The 15,238-nt window shown below is 35.5% G+C and overlaps 1 protein-coding gene across 10 annotated transcripts in view; it reads right to left on the minus strand.

Moving 5' to 3' along the window:
- Positions 1 to 485: 485 nt before the first annotated feature.
- Positions 486 to 15,238, minus strand: part of Unc-115a (actin binding LIM protein Uncoordinated 115a) — a 143,841-nt gene continuing 129,088 nt past the window's right edge. For 8 of the 10 annotated variants that reach the window (XM_083126868.1, XM_083126861.1, XM_083126865.1 and 5 more), the window contains 3 exons: positions 12,237 to 12,277; positions 6,559 to 6,747; positions 486 to 3,781 (listed from right to left, as the gene is read on the minus strand). In XM_083126868.1, the coding sequence (XP_082982994.1) occupies positions 3,668 to 3,781; positions 6,559 to 6,747; positions 12,237 to 12,277 (344 nt within the window). In that variant the 3' untranslated portion in view covers positions 486 to 3,667. Of the gene's footprint in view, positions 3,782 to 6,558; positions 6,748 to 12,236; positions 12,278 to 15,238 lie in introns of those variants that run through there. The other 2 variants (XM_083126870.1, XM_083126869.1) reach the window with 1 other exon arrangement.

Raw genomic sequence — 15,238 nt, forward strand, 5'->3', positions numbered from 1 at the left:
CCAAGTTGCGGTGCAATTCAATGCTTCAAATGGGCTCCAGAGAGCCGAGTACAGCAACTTTAATTGTAGCCATCCAGTACAACAATGTCAAAAGGAATCCTAAATCGCAATTCAGAACTCTGAAGTCAGCTTCCGAGCCCTCTTCTTGCAGACAGCTAAACCCCACAACCACCCCAGAATCTACCAACAAGACAAAAACGCCCTCGATTACTACCACTTTACTGTTATGCATAGCTGCTTTAAGTACTTACTAAGGAACAATAAAACTTCAAAGCATTGAAATTCTCCCTAGAAGCTGCTTACTGATCTCTCCCCTGATGGATGTACAGAGACCAAGAATGTAAATTTCAAGTATTCGTAGTTTACACTCATGTTATGATCACAGTGTTTAAATTTTCAGAGACCACTCAATTATAACTCTGATGCTTTAAGGCCTGTAACACACAAGATCATCATAAGTGAAGGAATTTTCAGTGAAAGAAACATTAAAGAACAAAGCCTTGTTTTATTCTACTTGCATATGCTACACTAAATGCGAACCTTACTCATCTCTCTTAGATAAATAATACACATAAAAATGTGATGCACACAAAAATGACTTGTCTAAAATAAATTCAAATCAACTTCTAAGTTCTCTTTTTCTTTTCCTGTTTGAAATTTACTTTTGCTTTTTTTGAAAAAAAAAAAATCTTTATTTGGGTGTACAGCTGGTAATAGAAACAGGTAAACTATACCATGAGAAGTTAAAGCTCTATGCCACATCACACCTGTTTGTTAAGAAAATTTTGCACTTTTTTATTTCCCTGCATGTATTAAGAAACACAAGTTACAATTATTACAATATGTAACTGTTTAGAAAATTTAATAATGTGTGTTTGGTATGAAGTGGCAGCCTCGAAAACCATTTACATGGATAGGTCAGGACTTTTATTGCCTTTTGTGCATTACACAACCACACTAGCAAACAAACATGTTCAGCTGCCTTTAAAATAACCTTAACTTCAATTAACCTTTTAATAATATTCCCATTAAGAAGTAGGATAAATATCTGCTGTAATAAATTGGCAACAGTAACCATTAAGGTATAAAAATATATTACTACTAGAGAAAAGTCTGAATGTAATTTTTTAATAACTTTCTTCAAATAATTGATTTCAGAGCTGAGAAATTATAAGCCTTCTATGTTTATGAACTTTTTCATTCTGAAGTAATCTCAGTTATCATTAACAATTTAATTAAAGACACACTAAATACACATAACTGGGTATTTAAGCTGCACTAATCACAACACTGTTAACTAAGTTTTTCCTAAAAATAATAAATTTTAGACAAAAGAGACCGGAAATACTTGACTGTTGCAGCTGCACACCCAATTTTTTTTTCTCCACAATCATCACAGATGCCTTACGCTACATTTATTCATGCATACTTGAAGAGGAAGAACAGGACAATAACAATGAAAGCAAAGTAAATATTGTTGACTAAAGCATCTTATTCTTACCAGAAAAATCCCATTAAAAGAAAAACTCTCACTCGCCACATAAATAAAAGAGAAACTTAGAATTCACAACTGCATGTACCTGTACATAATAGTAACATGTTTGGTGATAAAAATGCACACTATTCTTTTTAATTATAACCTTACGTTTTACATACTGATGTCAACTATACAATATTTCAACCTTTATGAACAATAAAAATCATACATGTACAAGACTTAATGTTACACCAGAAGTTAAGGGTTTAAACAGAATTCAAAATAAATCCAACAAAGAAAAATGCATAATTGGTAACTTAGCATACCATACAAAAGTTTAACTTGAGGTGAACTGTTAAATGTTTCAACATATTCCTAGGCTTCTATATTAACCCTCACTGGTAGATATACTTAATAGGTTTATTTAGGATTTTTCACAATGCTTTTCTCCCTTACACACATGGCCACACTTATACATGATGATTATAATCAGTGAACTTACGGTTATGATATTGACATTATAATCCCTTCAAATAATCATTATAACTTTTTGTTTTGTACTTATTAGAATGGCAAATCACAATTTTTCAATGGTCCATTATTACCAACATAACAGATATATTGTAATCTGTTGCATCAGAGGAAACTCGATGAAATGGTTGACATGCATGGTTGTAAAGTAACTCGCTTCATATGATGTTCCCATTTAAAACTTCGTTATGACGTTTTTGTGTTAGAATTCGAGCTGCAGGGACATGCACTGAAGGTGTTATTGATTATTGTTAAGTGCGCAAGACAAGCAGTTGCAGATGAAGTGGTCACCTTATGCACAGCAGGTTTTTCTATACCCACGACTTCAGTTTTCACTTGAAACTAAGAATGCTGCACATATTTTTAGTTTTTGGTCTAAAATTTGTATAAGCAGTTACTTCTATTCTAAACATTGTCACATAACTAGGAAATGTGTGTTAAGCGTAGTGCACCTAACAGTGCTCTTGCAAGTGAGAGCCCTATGCTGGATATTGGAAATATGCTGAATACCAAAGATATAATGCATTGTAGTGTCTTTTTACATGCAAAAACCTTTTTGGCATAGTGAAAATATTAACATACAGGTACTTTGTCAACAAGCTCCCATGTCCACCTTGCTAATTAAAAAAAATAACCAGAAAGGAATTATGTTTATTGATTTTGAATCAAACTATGTCTGGAAATCACAATATACACAATCCAGGAACACACAAAAAAAATGTCAATACAATCATGCACACACACATAAACAATGCAAACTTCTTTTACACTTTTTGTACATAAGCTTGTGAAAAATCCTAGTCACCATCATAATAAAATAATAATTCAAATTATTTCATAGCTGTCTATATACTTATAATACACATGTTGTTCACCTCCACGTAGACACTTCATATAGCCCCTATGTACAACTTATGTTTCAAGCCCTGAAATACAGCCACTGCTTGTGTCAAACTGAAGCAGGAACGGAAACTTATTTAATAGTAGTAGTAGAGGAGAGGGAAATAGTGTAATGTATTATTAATATTACAAAAAAACAAGAACTTTTATAAGGTAAAAGGTGCATGTCAAGGCTCAATCTATACAATGTTCTATGGCCTATACTCTAATTGAAGTCAACATAAATGATATACTAGCATGAAATATATGTTATTACATTAAAAAGATACAAATTATGCTTAGTCAATACAGAAATAGCTACTAGCAATGCCAGGGCTGTATCACGTTTCTCCCTGCAGTCTTGTGTAGTTAGGAATTGGAGAAATTAATTAACAATGCGATTGTTCCTCCCAAAATAATAACAACACTCAATAAGTTTCAATACAAGAGCCTCATACAACCCTCATGCATATGTCTTCGAAGATAAACTAAAAACAAGGCCACAATAGGTTATACAGATCTAAAAAGCATTAATTTAAAATCCTAGCTTGTATATATGTATATATGAAAACAACTACAACAGGCATACGCTCTGAGAAAAAAAAAAAGCACGTTAATGAAGAGCCGAAAGCTTATTCATTAATAAAAGTCTTCTGTTTTCTTTCCCATAAAAGCTTCAACTATTAAGATCACTGTGTTGTTATTTTTGAAAATCTATACCATTCTATGTTGATTCTTCCAAACTGTCCATGCTACCTGTTACAATCTTCCGATAAAAATCTAGAAAAGCCTGGCTCTCCTTTTCATATCATTTCTTTTCCATTGGGGCATTCGGTAGAATTCTACTCGACTGACATGAAACACTGCTTCAAATTCTGCATCTGACAAATGCCGCTGGAAAGAAACAAACATTAGCACTGTCATTATTTACAGACGTCTAACATTAAACCGTGATTGTCTGAATACGCCACATTTTTGTCACACTAACTCTTATTTCATGCTTCACTTTTCTGCCACCTTTAGCTATTTGCAACTATTATATGACATGATGATTAGACAAAATTCTCAACACTCATGCCTGGCCCAGGACACTTATGGTTTAACCTTTGGTGACAATACCATAATGGAGCTTTCATACTGAAGCAACACATGTCACTGGAGACTGACCAATCAAAGCATATGATGTTGCTGGAGGGTGAAATATTGCTTCCGATTGGTTTGTTCTCAAGTGACATGCATTTTGTGTCTCGTCTGCGTGAAACCCCTCAAGTCTACCAATTAACACATACACTGCCACTGAAGTGGCTACCAGAATAACCAAAAATACTTTGACTTAATTGACTATCCTACACTGTAGAAAAATTAAATAGTGCAAACTTTTAAATCCAGTAAAAGAAGATAGAGATGGTCGAAGGTGCGTAAACAAAAACAACAGAAGATTCTATCTCGGCATTAACATAATAAAAAAAATATTATGCAAGGTCAGGTTTAAAGGAGTTTGTGCTATAACAATCAAATCTTGCTTAAGCCAATCAGATATCATTAAGTAATTACATAACTTAATAAATTAATTAAGCAATGGCAATTAAACTTCAGTAAAAGCCTGAGAGATATGCGGTTCACCGCAGTTAACAAATTATTTCACGTTCTAAGAGGCCAGACAACGGAGGTACAAGGCAAAAATTGAACTTTTGAACCACTGAACAGATTTGCATGAAATTTTAAACAGCCTTTTATCATCATAATTGTTGAGATTCCCAAAGTACAACTTCATAGGAGGTGAAACAACCGAGAGAAAAAAAGGATAAAGAATAGGGGTGATAGACAATGGGTACGGACCACCTAGAGTGCACTGGCAGGAGAACGGGTGATACACAATGGCTTCTGCAACAGGACAGCCTCTTCAGAGGTGCCAATGACAAAGGGTCAAGGAACTCCAACAAAACAGGCGATCATAGAAGGTTTGGAAGACAGTATCAGTAAGATTTAACACTGCCTGAAAACGGGAGGCTAGAACAACGACCACTTTGAATCCAGGATACATAGATATTTTAGCAGTGAGAAGACACAGTTTACCATCCACGACCTTACAATACTCTTCTGCGATCAAAAGGCGTGTGTTTACTGCGAATACCAATTAGTGTTTGTTTATTGTGTTTCACCCTGGAGTGTCAAGATTGAGTAGAGAAGGGGCCTGAGGGGGGCTTTGCCCCTTACCATTCGGACGATGCCTATACCTTCGAGAAATCCCTGACAATTTGTGTGAAGCCGTAATAGCCAGAAGCCTTATCATTAGGCCGCCTGCAGCCCGAAAGGCCAAGAATAAACAACACCTTTACAGCAAGACGCCGGGAAGTAACCTGTAATTGCCCAGGTTGGATATGCCTACTAGATCCAGCAAAGGTAAGCGACAGTGTGTCCCAAGTGGCCCGAGAGTGATGTGCTTGAATTGAAGAAACTTCTTTCCACCACCATTAATTAATATTGCCCACTGAGCTCACCGAGATACATTCGTTATCATCCATTAATTGACATTGCTTATTGCAACAGTTAGTACCTTACGTGTGATGATGATTATTATTTTACTCATAGCAGCAATTTAAGTAAAATCATACTTGCATAAAAGAACTTTCCAGATTTATCCGGTACTATCAATCGCTAATGTAAACAGAATAACTGCGAAAAATCTTTGAATTATAAGAGTATAATGTAATGGTATAATATGTACATTTATGGTTTCATAGAAGAGTAGTGTTAAATAACAAACTAAAAAGAAAAGTAAAAGAACCATTCAAACTAAAGTGTTTCCGTTCATGCATAACCTACAACATGATTACAAGTTATGTAGAAAGAAACACGAATGCATTAGAAATAACCGGTACTGCATTAATTACTTTAATCACGAAGTCAAAGTTTTATCTCTTATTATGTTTGAAATGCCGAAGCATGAGAGAGAGTGAATGAATGAATGAATGAATGAATGAATGAATGAATGCAAGGGGCATTGATGTAATCGTTTTTCATGTTTGTCTTTAACTATCAATTATATAGTAGTATTAACTAAATTAATCCTGTGGTTAGTGTGATTTCAAGCAATAGTCAGTAGTCTACCCTCCTATATCAATCTCTTGGGCTCAGGCCGCTAGGCACTTACTTACCTTGGCGTTGGCACTTACTTACCTTGGCGAAGATTTGAATAACAAAAATTGTTTTTTTCAATGTAAAGTATCCTTGAGCATGACAGTGCACCAAAAAATCCCATAAAATTTACCAAAAATGTTACATCTTTATTCATCTTTAAACACAAATCTATTCAACACTTACAATGTCTCTGAAAACATATTGTAAGCAATATTTTGTCTAATAAATTAGTTTGATCTTTGTACACACTTGTAACAAATGATAAGAAGAAATTTCTATGTTAATGATCTGATACTAATATTTCAGGGGAGAGACTATAATAATGATAAGAGATGTTATCCCTGCATCCTTATTGCAAACAGCCTTTTCAGCTGTTCACATTTTTTTTATAAAAATAGCCATATTGGATGACGAATAGCACATTATATGAGTAATTAAAATTGTCTACTTTTGTGAAACTTACATTGTATTAAAATTTTGACACCACATTATAACTAATAATAATAATTAATACAAATAATAATAGTTACCTCAAGGTTGCAGCGGTCCACATCAGCTGGCAGGCGGTAGTTGGTTGTGACAAGTAAATGGTAGGGGTACACTTTTGGTGGCTCTGAAGACATATGGGACATATTTGGAAGGGAACGTCGCAGATGAGGACTGTATGAGGCATAGCGCAAGCCACCAGCAAAGGTTGTGGAACTTCTCATATCAACATGCTATTCAACAGAAAACATTAACATTAGTATTTTCAGCAAGATATGTCTAAATTCAAAATTGTCCTCTTTCCACCACCACACCCCATCAAAAAATATGAGAAGTTAAGGGAGAAAAACACTAACACCTAAATTACATACAAAAGGCAATGAAAGAAATGTACACGTGTAGATTCAATAAGAACGAGAAACTTAAAAATTACAGTTTTTTTTTGTAACTTACATTATAACACATTTCAAATATCTGATTAATCTCATCACTGACAACTACATTTGAAAATGAGAACTTTTGGTGGACAGGACATTTTACGCTGCAAACTCTCTCTGGGTAGGATGTTTTCAGGTGCACGCTTTTAAAATGTGCGGCGATGTACAAAAAATTGTAGGAGGCAAACTTACCAGAGAGAGTCAAAAGTGTTGTTTTGATTTCTTGTGGAAAAAACACTCTTGGAAGACACCACTTGCTGGCAAAATTGGATGTAACTCCTCAACTCAAGTGCATAGATTTATTTCAATTAAAATATTTCACAATTACAAGTAAATTAATTACAGAGGATCTTGGAAAATGTCCACACATATATTTTACATCTTTCGAGAAAGTTTGCTTTCACATGCATTAGTTCTTCAGCGCGACTGTTTTCACATAAGAATTGTACATAAAAATTCTTTGTTCTAAAGTGTACTTTATGTTGCAGCATTATAACACTTAATACTTCAGTTTACCACTTATTTTACAAATCTACATGGAAGCGAATATAAATCCTTTAACTTTTGTATGGTGGAGCCCTGCATGTGGGTGTATTCCCATTGAATCTGACACCTTTTCAAGTGCGCACTTTTCAAATTTGCCACGAAGTGCAACAAAAATCGTAGCTCAAGAACTAATTGTCATAGAGTGATGAGTGATGTATTTGCTTTCATTCTTAAAGACTAGGCTTTTAGCAGAGGTAAAATTTATACATTGTGCCTCTCAATAATTAGTGTTAAAGGGTAGAAGAAAATTGAATTTAAAAAAATACCTCAAAGTGAATGAAAAAATGTAGTAGTGGTGGTACACCCCTACAACCGTGCAATGTTTTGTTGAAATCAGATTGATACTTCTTGGCTAAAAAAATAACATTGTGTAAAGCAGCAGTATTGCCAGCTTATGGAACAATTTCTAGAACCACTCTTCTAGTGTCAGCCCTGTGGAAACTAAACTCAACTCTGTGGCGCCACAGCCCTCGAAGGGTCAGGGCCTGACAGAGGCTTGTCATTGGGTGATGTGTGGTCAGCGCATCGGATCCCATCGCCACTGTTTTTCTGGCTTTTGTGACTGGAGCCCGCTACTACTTATTTTCAAGAAGTTTCCAAATTGTCCTCACGACTATGGGTCAGCACTGACATTTTGGGGGCTCCCCATCGGGAATCTAACCCGGGACCACTCCCACCAAAGGCGAGAACGCTAATCACATCAACGCTAACCAGATGGCTGAGTGGGAGCTCCCCTGTGGATGCTGGATGGACCAAATTTGGATGTAAGCACGACAAGAGGCCACTCTAGGAGGATATGTAATGCCCATGTCACAATTTTGGGGGAAAAAATCCACATTTCCGGAATTTTGCATAATTACGGAAAATTTCTAACTTTGGGCCTTTGCCCCCCCACCCCCCCTTCCAAACCGTTAATTGTTGGATGTTACTTAAAGTGTTGCTTTTTACTCATTCTTACATGTAGAATTTAAATTTTTCAAAAGGATGCAGTAGTTTAGAAGGTATAGCCATTTTTTAAATCAATCCCATAATTTTATGGGGGAAACAAAGGCCTTTTTCAAACTTCGCTTGTTAATAATAGTAACAACGAATATATTGTTTTGTAATTCGAGTGTATTATATCTTCACATGTATACTAAGATAAAAAAAGACATCTGAAAAATGGCACGTAGTTTTCAAGAATTGTCACATTAATTGATGCCATGCTCTGCTGGTCTCAACGGAAATATAGATGTCCAGCAGAAAGACAGAGAGCTACAACATTTCAATGGCATGGATATATTTTCAATAACATGTCGTTGATCCGAGGGAGATTGATTGCAGTGTTGCGCAGTGTGCTTACCGAAGAGAAACTTCACAAAACCTCAGCTTGGAAAGGTACAAAATGTGCTTTAGTTGTGGGGATATGTATATCTGATTTTGCCAGGAAGCGGACTGCTTCCAGTCGCTACATGGGTCTAATTTGAGTGGAACATTAACCAAGTGAATCCACTGTACAATCTGTCCCACAAGATTCTACCCTAGATAAGAAACATGAAAGAATTGGACAACATACAGGGTCAAAGTGAAGCCAGAACTACAGAGCAACTGAACGATGTTGTTAATAACCCATCTAGCAGCATCATATCTCTGCACTTGATGACTTATGCTATGCACAGAGACTGTGTCCACACAGAGCAATTCATTACATTTCTTGATATTTTTAAGGGATTATAAAATAAACCATTTTTTATTTACGATTACCACATTCACGTTTTCATTATCTAAGGCTATAGGGTCTTGCCGGACAGACTGTACATTTGTCAAGAATGTGAATTTACTCCAACATTACTGTTTATCTAATTTCATTGTGTGTGTGTGTATGGCTTCTTCGATTTTTAAATGCCGTGATAACTGTCATAGGCAGAGACATGAAGTCCTATTATTTCGGAAAGTTTCCTAAATTCATAGGTAAACAAAATCAGTTTCTCAGCGTTTACAGATTGCTGTATATAAACTGTGCAAATAGTGCTTCACCTCTTCATCACAGAAATGGTGATATGCAAATTGCACTTCTTCATTTTTGATAGTGTTGCAAACACTAAAAATCACATAGGTTTCATTTAATTTTTGCCTGAAGTCCAACTTCCTCTCAAATCCATTCACTTGCATCCATGATTTCGTGCAAGCAGAAACTGAGCATGTTTACAAGCTTGCTTAAATTTAAGGCCATAAACCTAAAAAAAACTTATTGAAATTATTTACACCACATACATGCTTCATTCACAATAATTACCACCAACTATACCAGCTCTTAGCAAACACGCAACATGCAATGGAATTAGTTTGTGGGGGAACTTGCCGTGCACCTCGCACATGAAAAGATTGCATGACCCATTTTATCCACTTATTCCATAACTGCATATTTTACTTTCCTACAGATTATCCAATCTTTAGAATGCAGTTTTGAACCTAACATATGTGCACTTTAGAAAATGTGTATTTGCTATGTATCTACATGTACACACCACTACATTATTGTATTTTTCTTACTTTTATATTTCTTTTCTGCCTCTTTAGACAAACTTTTTATTCAAATTTTTACACACAAAATTTCCATGCTCAGGTTAGGATATCACTGTTGCCAACTTAGCTCTTTTGGGGCTAGATCTGGTCCTTGTTACAAACAGTATTTTTTTTGTTTCTTTTTTGTTTTGTGTATAACTCTGTATGCTTGGGTTTCTTCCATGGTTCTGTGTAGTTTAAAAGAGCCAATAAGATTTGAACTTTCAGCCCTCCTCCATGCGACGAGGGAGGAAGTATATATATGGCCTCTGACAGAGGACAGGACAGTGTGTGAAATTGATAGCAGAAGGGAGAGTGATCTTCAGTCTTCAGCAGCCTCCCATGAGAAAGAGCATCCCGAGGTGGTTCCGCCGATGCTAGCTTCCACTTGGCAGTTGGGCTCAAGTTGGAGGAATGTAAATAATGTAAATTAGGAGAATTAATGGAAGAATCCGAGCCTTGTTTGTTGAATTGTAAATAAATGTATAGAGCCCATTTCTGCGAGTTTTCAGCAATCACCCTGCAACATTAATTCAGCAAGTTCTTGCCTGTGATTGATTCTTTGGTTCAGAGCGCTCTGGTGAGGAACGAGATGGGAACCCAGGACTAACGATCCTATTTAGTTGTTTATTTGGTTTTTTCCTGCCAGAAGCAGCCTGGTAAGGGTGGAGTGTTGCGGAACATCCTTTTGCACTCTACTCCTAAAAACATCTAGCCTAACAAAATTCATGTAAATTTCTAATTTAGTTTCAAATTTTATGAGAGCACATCAATTTTTCCATGAAAAAATGAAATTTGTGTATATGCGAACACGCATGTGTATGAAAGATCTGGTTTGTTCTCAGTATAAGAAGGCCTTCATTGATACATGCAATAGTAAAGTTTTGTAGCTCTCTCGCCATGTTCAATGTTTAGTTTGCCATGGTATGTGCCCATAATACTTAAAAAAGTGAGCACACTACGAACATACCTGGAATACGGGAAGGTTCTAGTTCCTTGAAAGTGATTTTTAACTCCATTTAAGTGAGATTATTTAGTTTTCTGTAATAATGTATCATTGTTGGGAATCTAACCTTTGCAGCAGAATCTTGTGCATCATTGAACACTAACAGAGAGGCCTATCAGTTCTTATACTCTACTCTGATCGAGAAAGATTGGCGAATGGCCCTTGAAACGTTAGGAAACTATTCCCCTCACACAGTATTCTGCTACATGTAGTTTATTTATTGAAGATTCTAGGCCTGCTACATATTTGCTACTGTTGGTACATACGGTATGCATAAAAAAACATGCAAATGCACACACTTTGTGCTCAAATTTCCCCACCTAGGTTTACTTAGCACCTCAGATTTGGTAAGCTACGCAGTGCAGTGTCTTTGAGAGCTTTCAGACTGAAGTGACTAGAAGAAGCTTGCGGGAATTTCATATGGAGTGATACAACCATAAATTGCACATACAGTAATAGGCATGTGCAACCAGCGAGTGGTGTGCTCAAGGAGAGGGGGTTAGTGGGGGTTATAACCCCTTCCCCTTTGGCCCCGTATTGCTAAAAAAAAGAACATCAAAGGCAGGAAATAATGGCAAAATGAGGAATGACTACTAAAAAAATAGTGTATGTAATCACCACCTCTCGTACATCCTGGGCACACCACTGTGTGCAACCAACAGACTTAGGAGACAAGAATCATGTGCAACTTTCCATGCCAGTCCAATAACAAAGGTTAAATTTCTTTCTGAAAATTTGTTTCCTTCATTGTACTTTGTCACTTCAGCCTCAAAGATCCCCTTTTCTCATTTTATGTTGCAAAACATTTTAGCTAATCGTGACAATGAGGATGAATGATGATCTGATGAAACTGATGTTCGCAAACGAACAAGCATGTCCAGGCCGGGACTTTAGAACCAGAGTGCATTGTAACACATTCAAAACGTGCACCTTAAAATAGCACTGTGCAACATTCAGAACCCAGTGTGACGTAACACAAATCCTTTGTTTTCTGAAAGTATTAACATGCATAACTACAAATAATGTTGTACGGTAGGAAAAACATCTCCAGGTCTGTGTTAATAAAAAAGAAGGCTATGTTAGTATACAATCATGCTTTGCTATAAAGACCATGACCCCAAAACAAGCAGATTCTCCTACACAAGGCAACTACTGTCTGTCTACTCTACCAGAGCAGTCAGGTACGTACCAATGCCCGCCTGTCCACCTCTGAAATGGAGGTAGCTGAAACTGGGAATGGAAAAGCCGACATCAGCATTCACACTTTACTTTCAAGTTTGAGTGTACATGTTTGTTTCTGCATCCAACAGATTAATCTCCTGGTCAATTGGAATGATACGTTATTTTTCTTTTTAAACTTAAACTTGTGATGTAATTATTTTTACTACGGATGTGGCAGACTAATCAGTACTCTATTGTTATCCACCAATATACAGTACAACCAGTCTGTTATTTAGTGTAAAATTTTGTCAAGTAAATGTCCAAACATTCAGTTCCTTTTTCTAAGGCAAAAATCTACTGCAGTCTCCGATTACATGCAATTAAGATTAATGAAGCATCAGTCCCTTCATGGAATACTTGTAACTATATATTGATATTTTGTACTTTTACTAAGTGATGGGACCTATGAATCTGGACTATCAGTTTAAATACTGTACTGATCTGATATCTATAACTAGTTTGTAATTTAGTGCAAAAATTGACATTTTTAATTTTTATAACCATATAATTCATATGGCTTGATTTCTTGAAGAAATGTCGAAACATGCAGTTTCTTTCCAAAGGCAAAGCCCATTGCAGTCATCTTGTTACATATATTAAAGAGGTTAAACCGGTTACGTCCTCAAGGAGCACTTGCAATTTCATATTGGTACTTTATTGGTGTTGGCAAAAATGTAACATCCCTCATAGAAATTAAGAATGAAAACATTCAATAGTTATAATAGCTCAAAACTGCACATCAATTTCTTGGTAATTTTACTTGATGTTGGTATAAACTAGCCATGTATTATAAATTTTATCATATTGATAAACTGCTACCAAAACAAAGAGCAAACATTTCATGCACAACGAAAGATTCCTTAATGAAAAATATTTACTTCTTTTTGCCTTACAAAAGAGAAACCAAGTGTTGTTTGAATACGTTATGCTTTATTCAACATCTAGCTTAGTACTTTTGATAAAGTTTGGACCAATTGATCAAGAGGTTTTAACCAGCTATCCAGATGAAATGTGTGGATATGCAGCCATGATCAACCAGTATATATTTCATAAAAACCACAAGTTACCCACAAAAAAAGTCACCAATTGCAATATGCACTCAGAAGCATGTGAAGAGATTAAAATCATTCTCCTCAATATGCAATGTAAATTCTTATTTGGTACATTCAGCTGCTGTACAAATGGATCTCCCTTTTCAAAAAAGCCATCGCATTGACCCTGTTAGTGACGACTTAAGATCAATTAGCCATTGCATGCAAAATATTAGACTACATCTCACAATGAAGATCTTGCATTAACACCTAATTCATGGCAATGACGACACCACAATACTTGGGTTTTGTTACAACTACAAATCCAACACCATTTATTAGGAATATTTAATTCCTTACTACTTTTAGCTGTAATGCATGGATGTCACTTTCTGTAAGCATATTCTAATATTTCTACAGTTGTTGCTTTAATTTTGAGCACATTACAACTTATGATGTTTGAGTGTTCTGTAATATCAATCTACCATAAAGTTGGGATCACTAAATTCATATTAGCAATACTGCATCAGAAAATATATGAGCCCATTAGCTAAACTGGGATAGAAAATTTAGCCCTTTGAATTAGTTCAAAAGAATATAACTAATTTTTCAATGCAATGGCTCATACTGTGTTTTTCTAGTCTTACAGTAGTACATAACTTTTAAAAAAATAAAAACAATATAAACAGCCTCTTGTAAATATTCACCAGAATTTATTTATGTTTGTTCAAATTTCATGTTACTTTTAGCTAATTGTAACAAGGAAGTAGATTGGTGAGATGAAATTTATGAATGACACCCCCGAGGGACACCCACAAACATGGGCCGATTGGACTGTTCAATACACTGCCACAGAGGCAACTCCAAAAAAAAATTGATACATGAATAAAAATAAATTCCACAAGTAACCTAGAGTTGAATTTAATTTCTTATGAACAAACTAAGCAAACACAGAATTTGAACTGGACAGAGTAGCATATCTTATGAAAAAGATAAAATGAACAACAGCCACGGTTTTTTGTACTCTCTTCTATAGTGGTCTTTCAATCATATATTGATAATTGACAGACACACAAACTCATTCCCACCACCCCCTTTGATGAATACCCTAATAAAAGTGATTCAGGCAATACCACAATAAGCACTCTCCCTTCTTTTGGGATTGAATTGGTGTATTGTGTAACAAGAAAAAATCCCTAGACCAAAGATTCTACACACCTCAACAGACCATTTTTCTTGGAAAATGGCCATCATATTTATTCAGTCTCTGAGTTCCCGCTTTTTAGAAAAAAAAATCATTCTCAAATTCTAACAACAAAAAAATGCTATACTTTCTGACTTTTCCAGGTTTCTGGATGTGATTTCAAAATTCAGACTCTTCCAGGTCAGTGTGAACCCTAATGTTGCAAATATGCATGGAAACAAATCATGAATGCCATTTCTGCTGCAATATCAGACATGAAATAGAATGAGTGCTCCACATGGCAATTTGAAATATGAACAAAATATTTAATAACACCCTGTAATTCGTACGTCCATTAACCGTTAATATACTACCAGATTACTTGAAAATAACTATGAAATGTATCTATATGCAATACTAAACACTAAATACAGGATATGAAAGTCGAAGTTTGTAAAGTGATTTTATTTTTTTAGGTGCAAAACTTATGCAGCACGCAGGAATTCAAGATTGTGTAGATCATGTATGAATACTTGTGTTTTGTATTAACATTACATTCATATAACCATACATCATTGTTGCTACCATGATTAACATAACAATGAAAGGAAAAGGAGGCAATCATTAAAGTATACCAAGTTAACATTACAAAGATCTGCCTCTGTTGCATCCATTCTCATTGTTAAGGTAGGATATACGAACAATCCTCGTCACTCATACATTTTCTTACATTTATTACTACATCTACATCAACAC

The sequence above is a fragment of the Lepisma saccharinum genome, chromosome 8, assembly GCF_977018435.1.
Source record: "Lepisma saccharinum chromosome 8, izLepSacc3.1, whole genome shotgun sequence".
Taxonomy (NCBI): Eukaryota; Metazoa; Arthropoda; class Insecta; order Zygentoma; family Lepismatidae; genus Lepisma; species Lepisma saccharinum.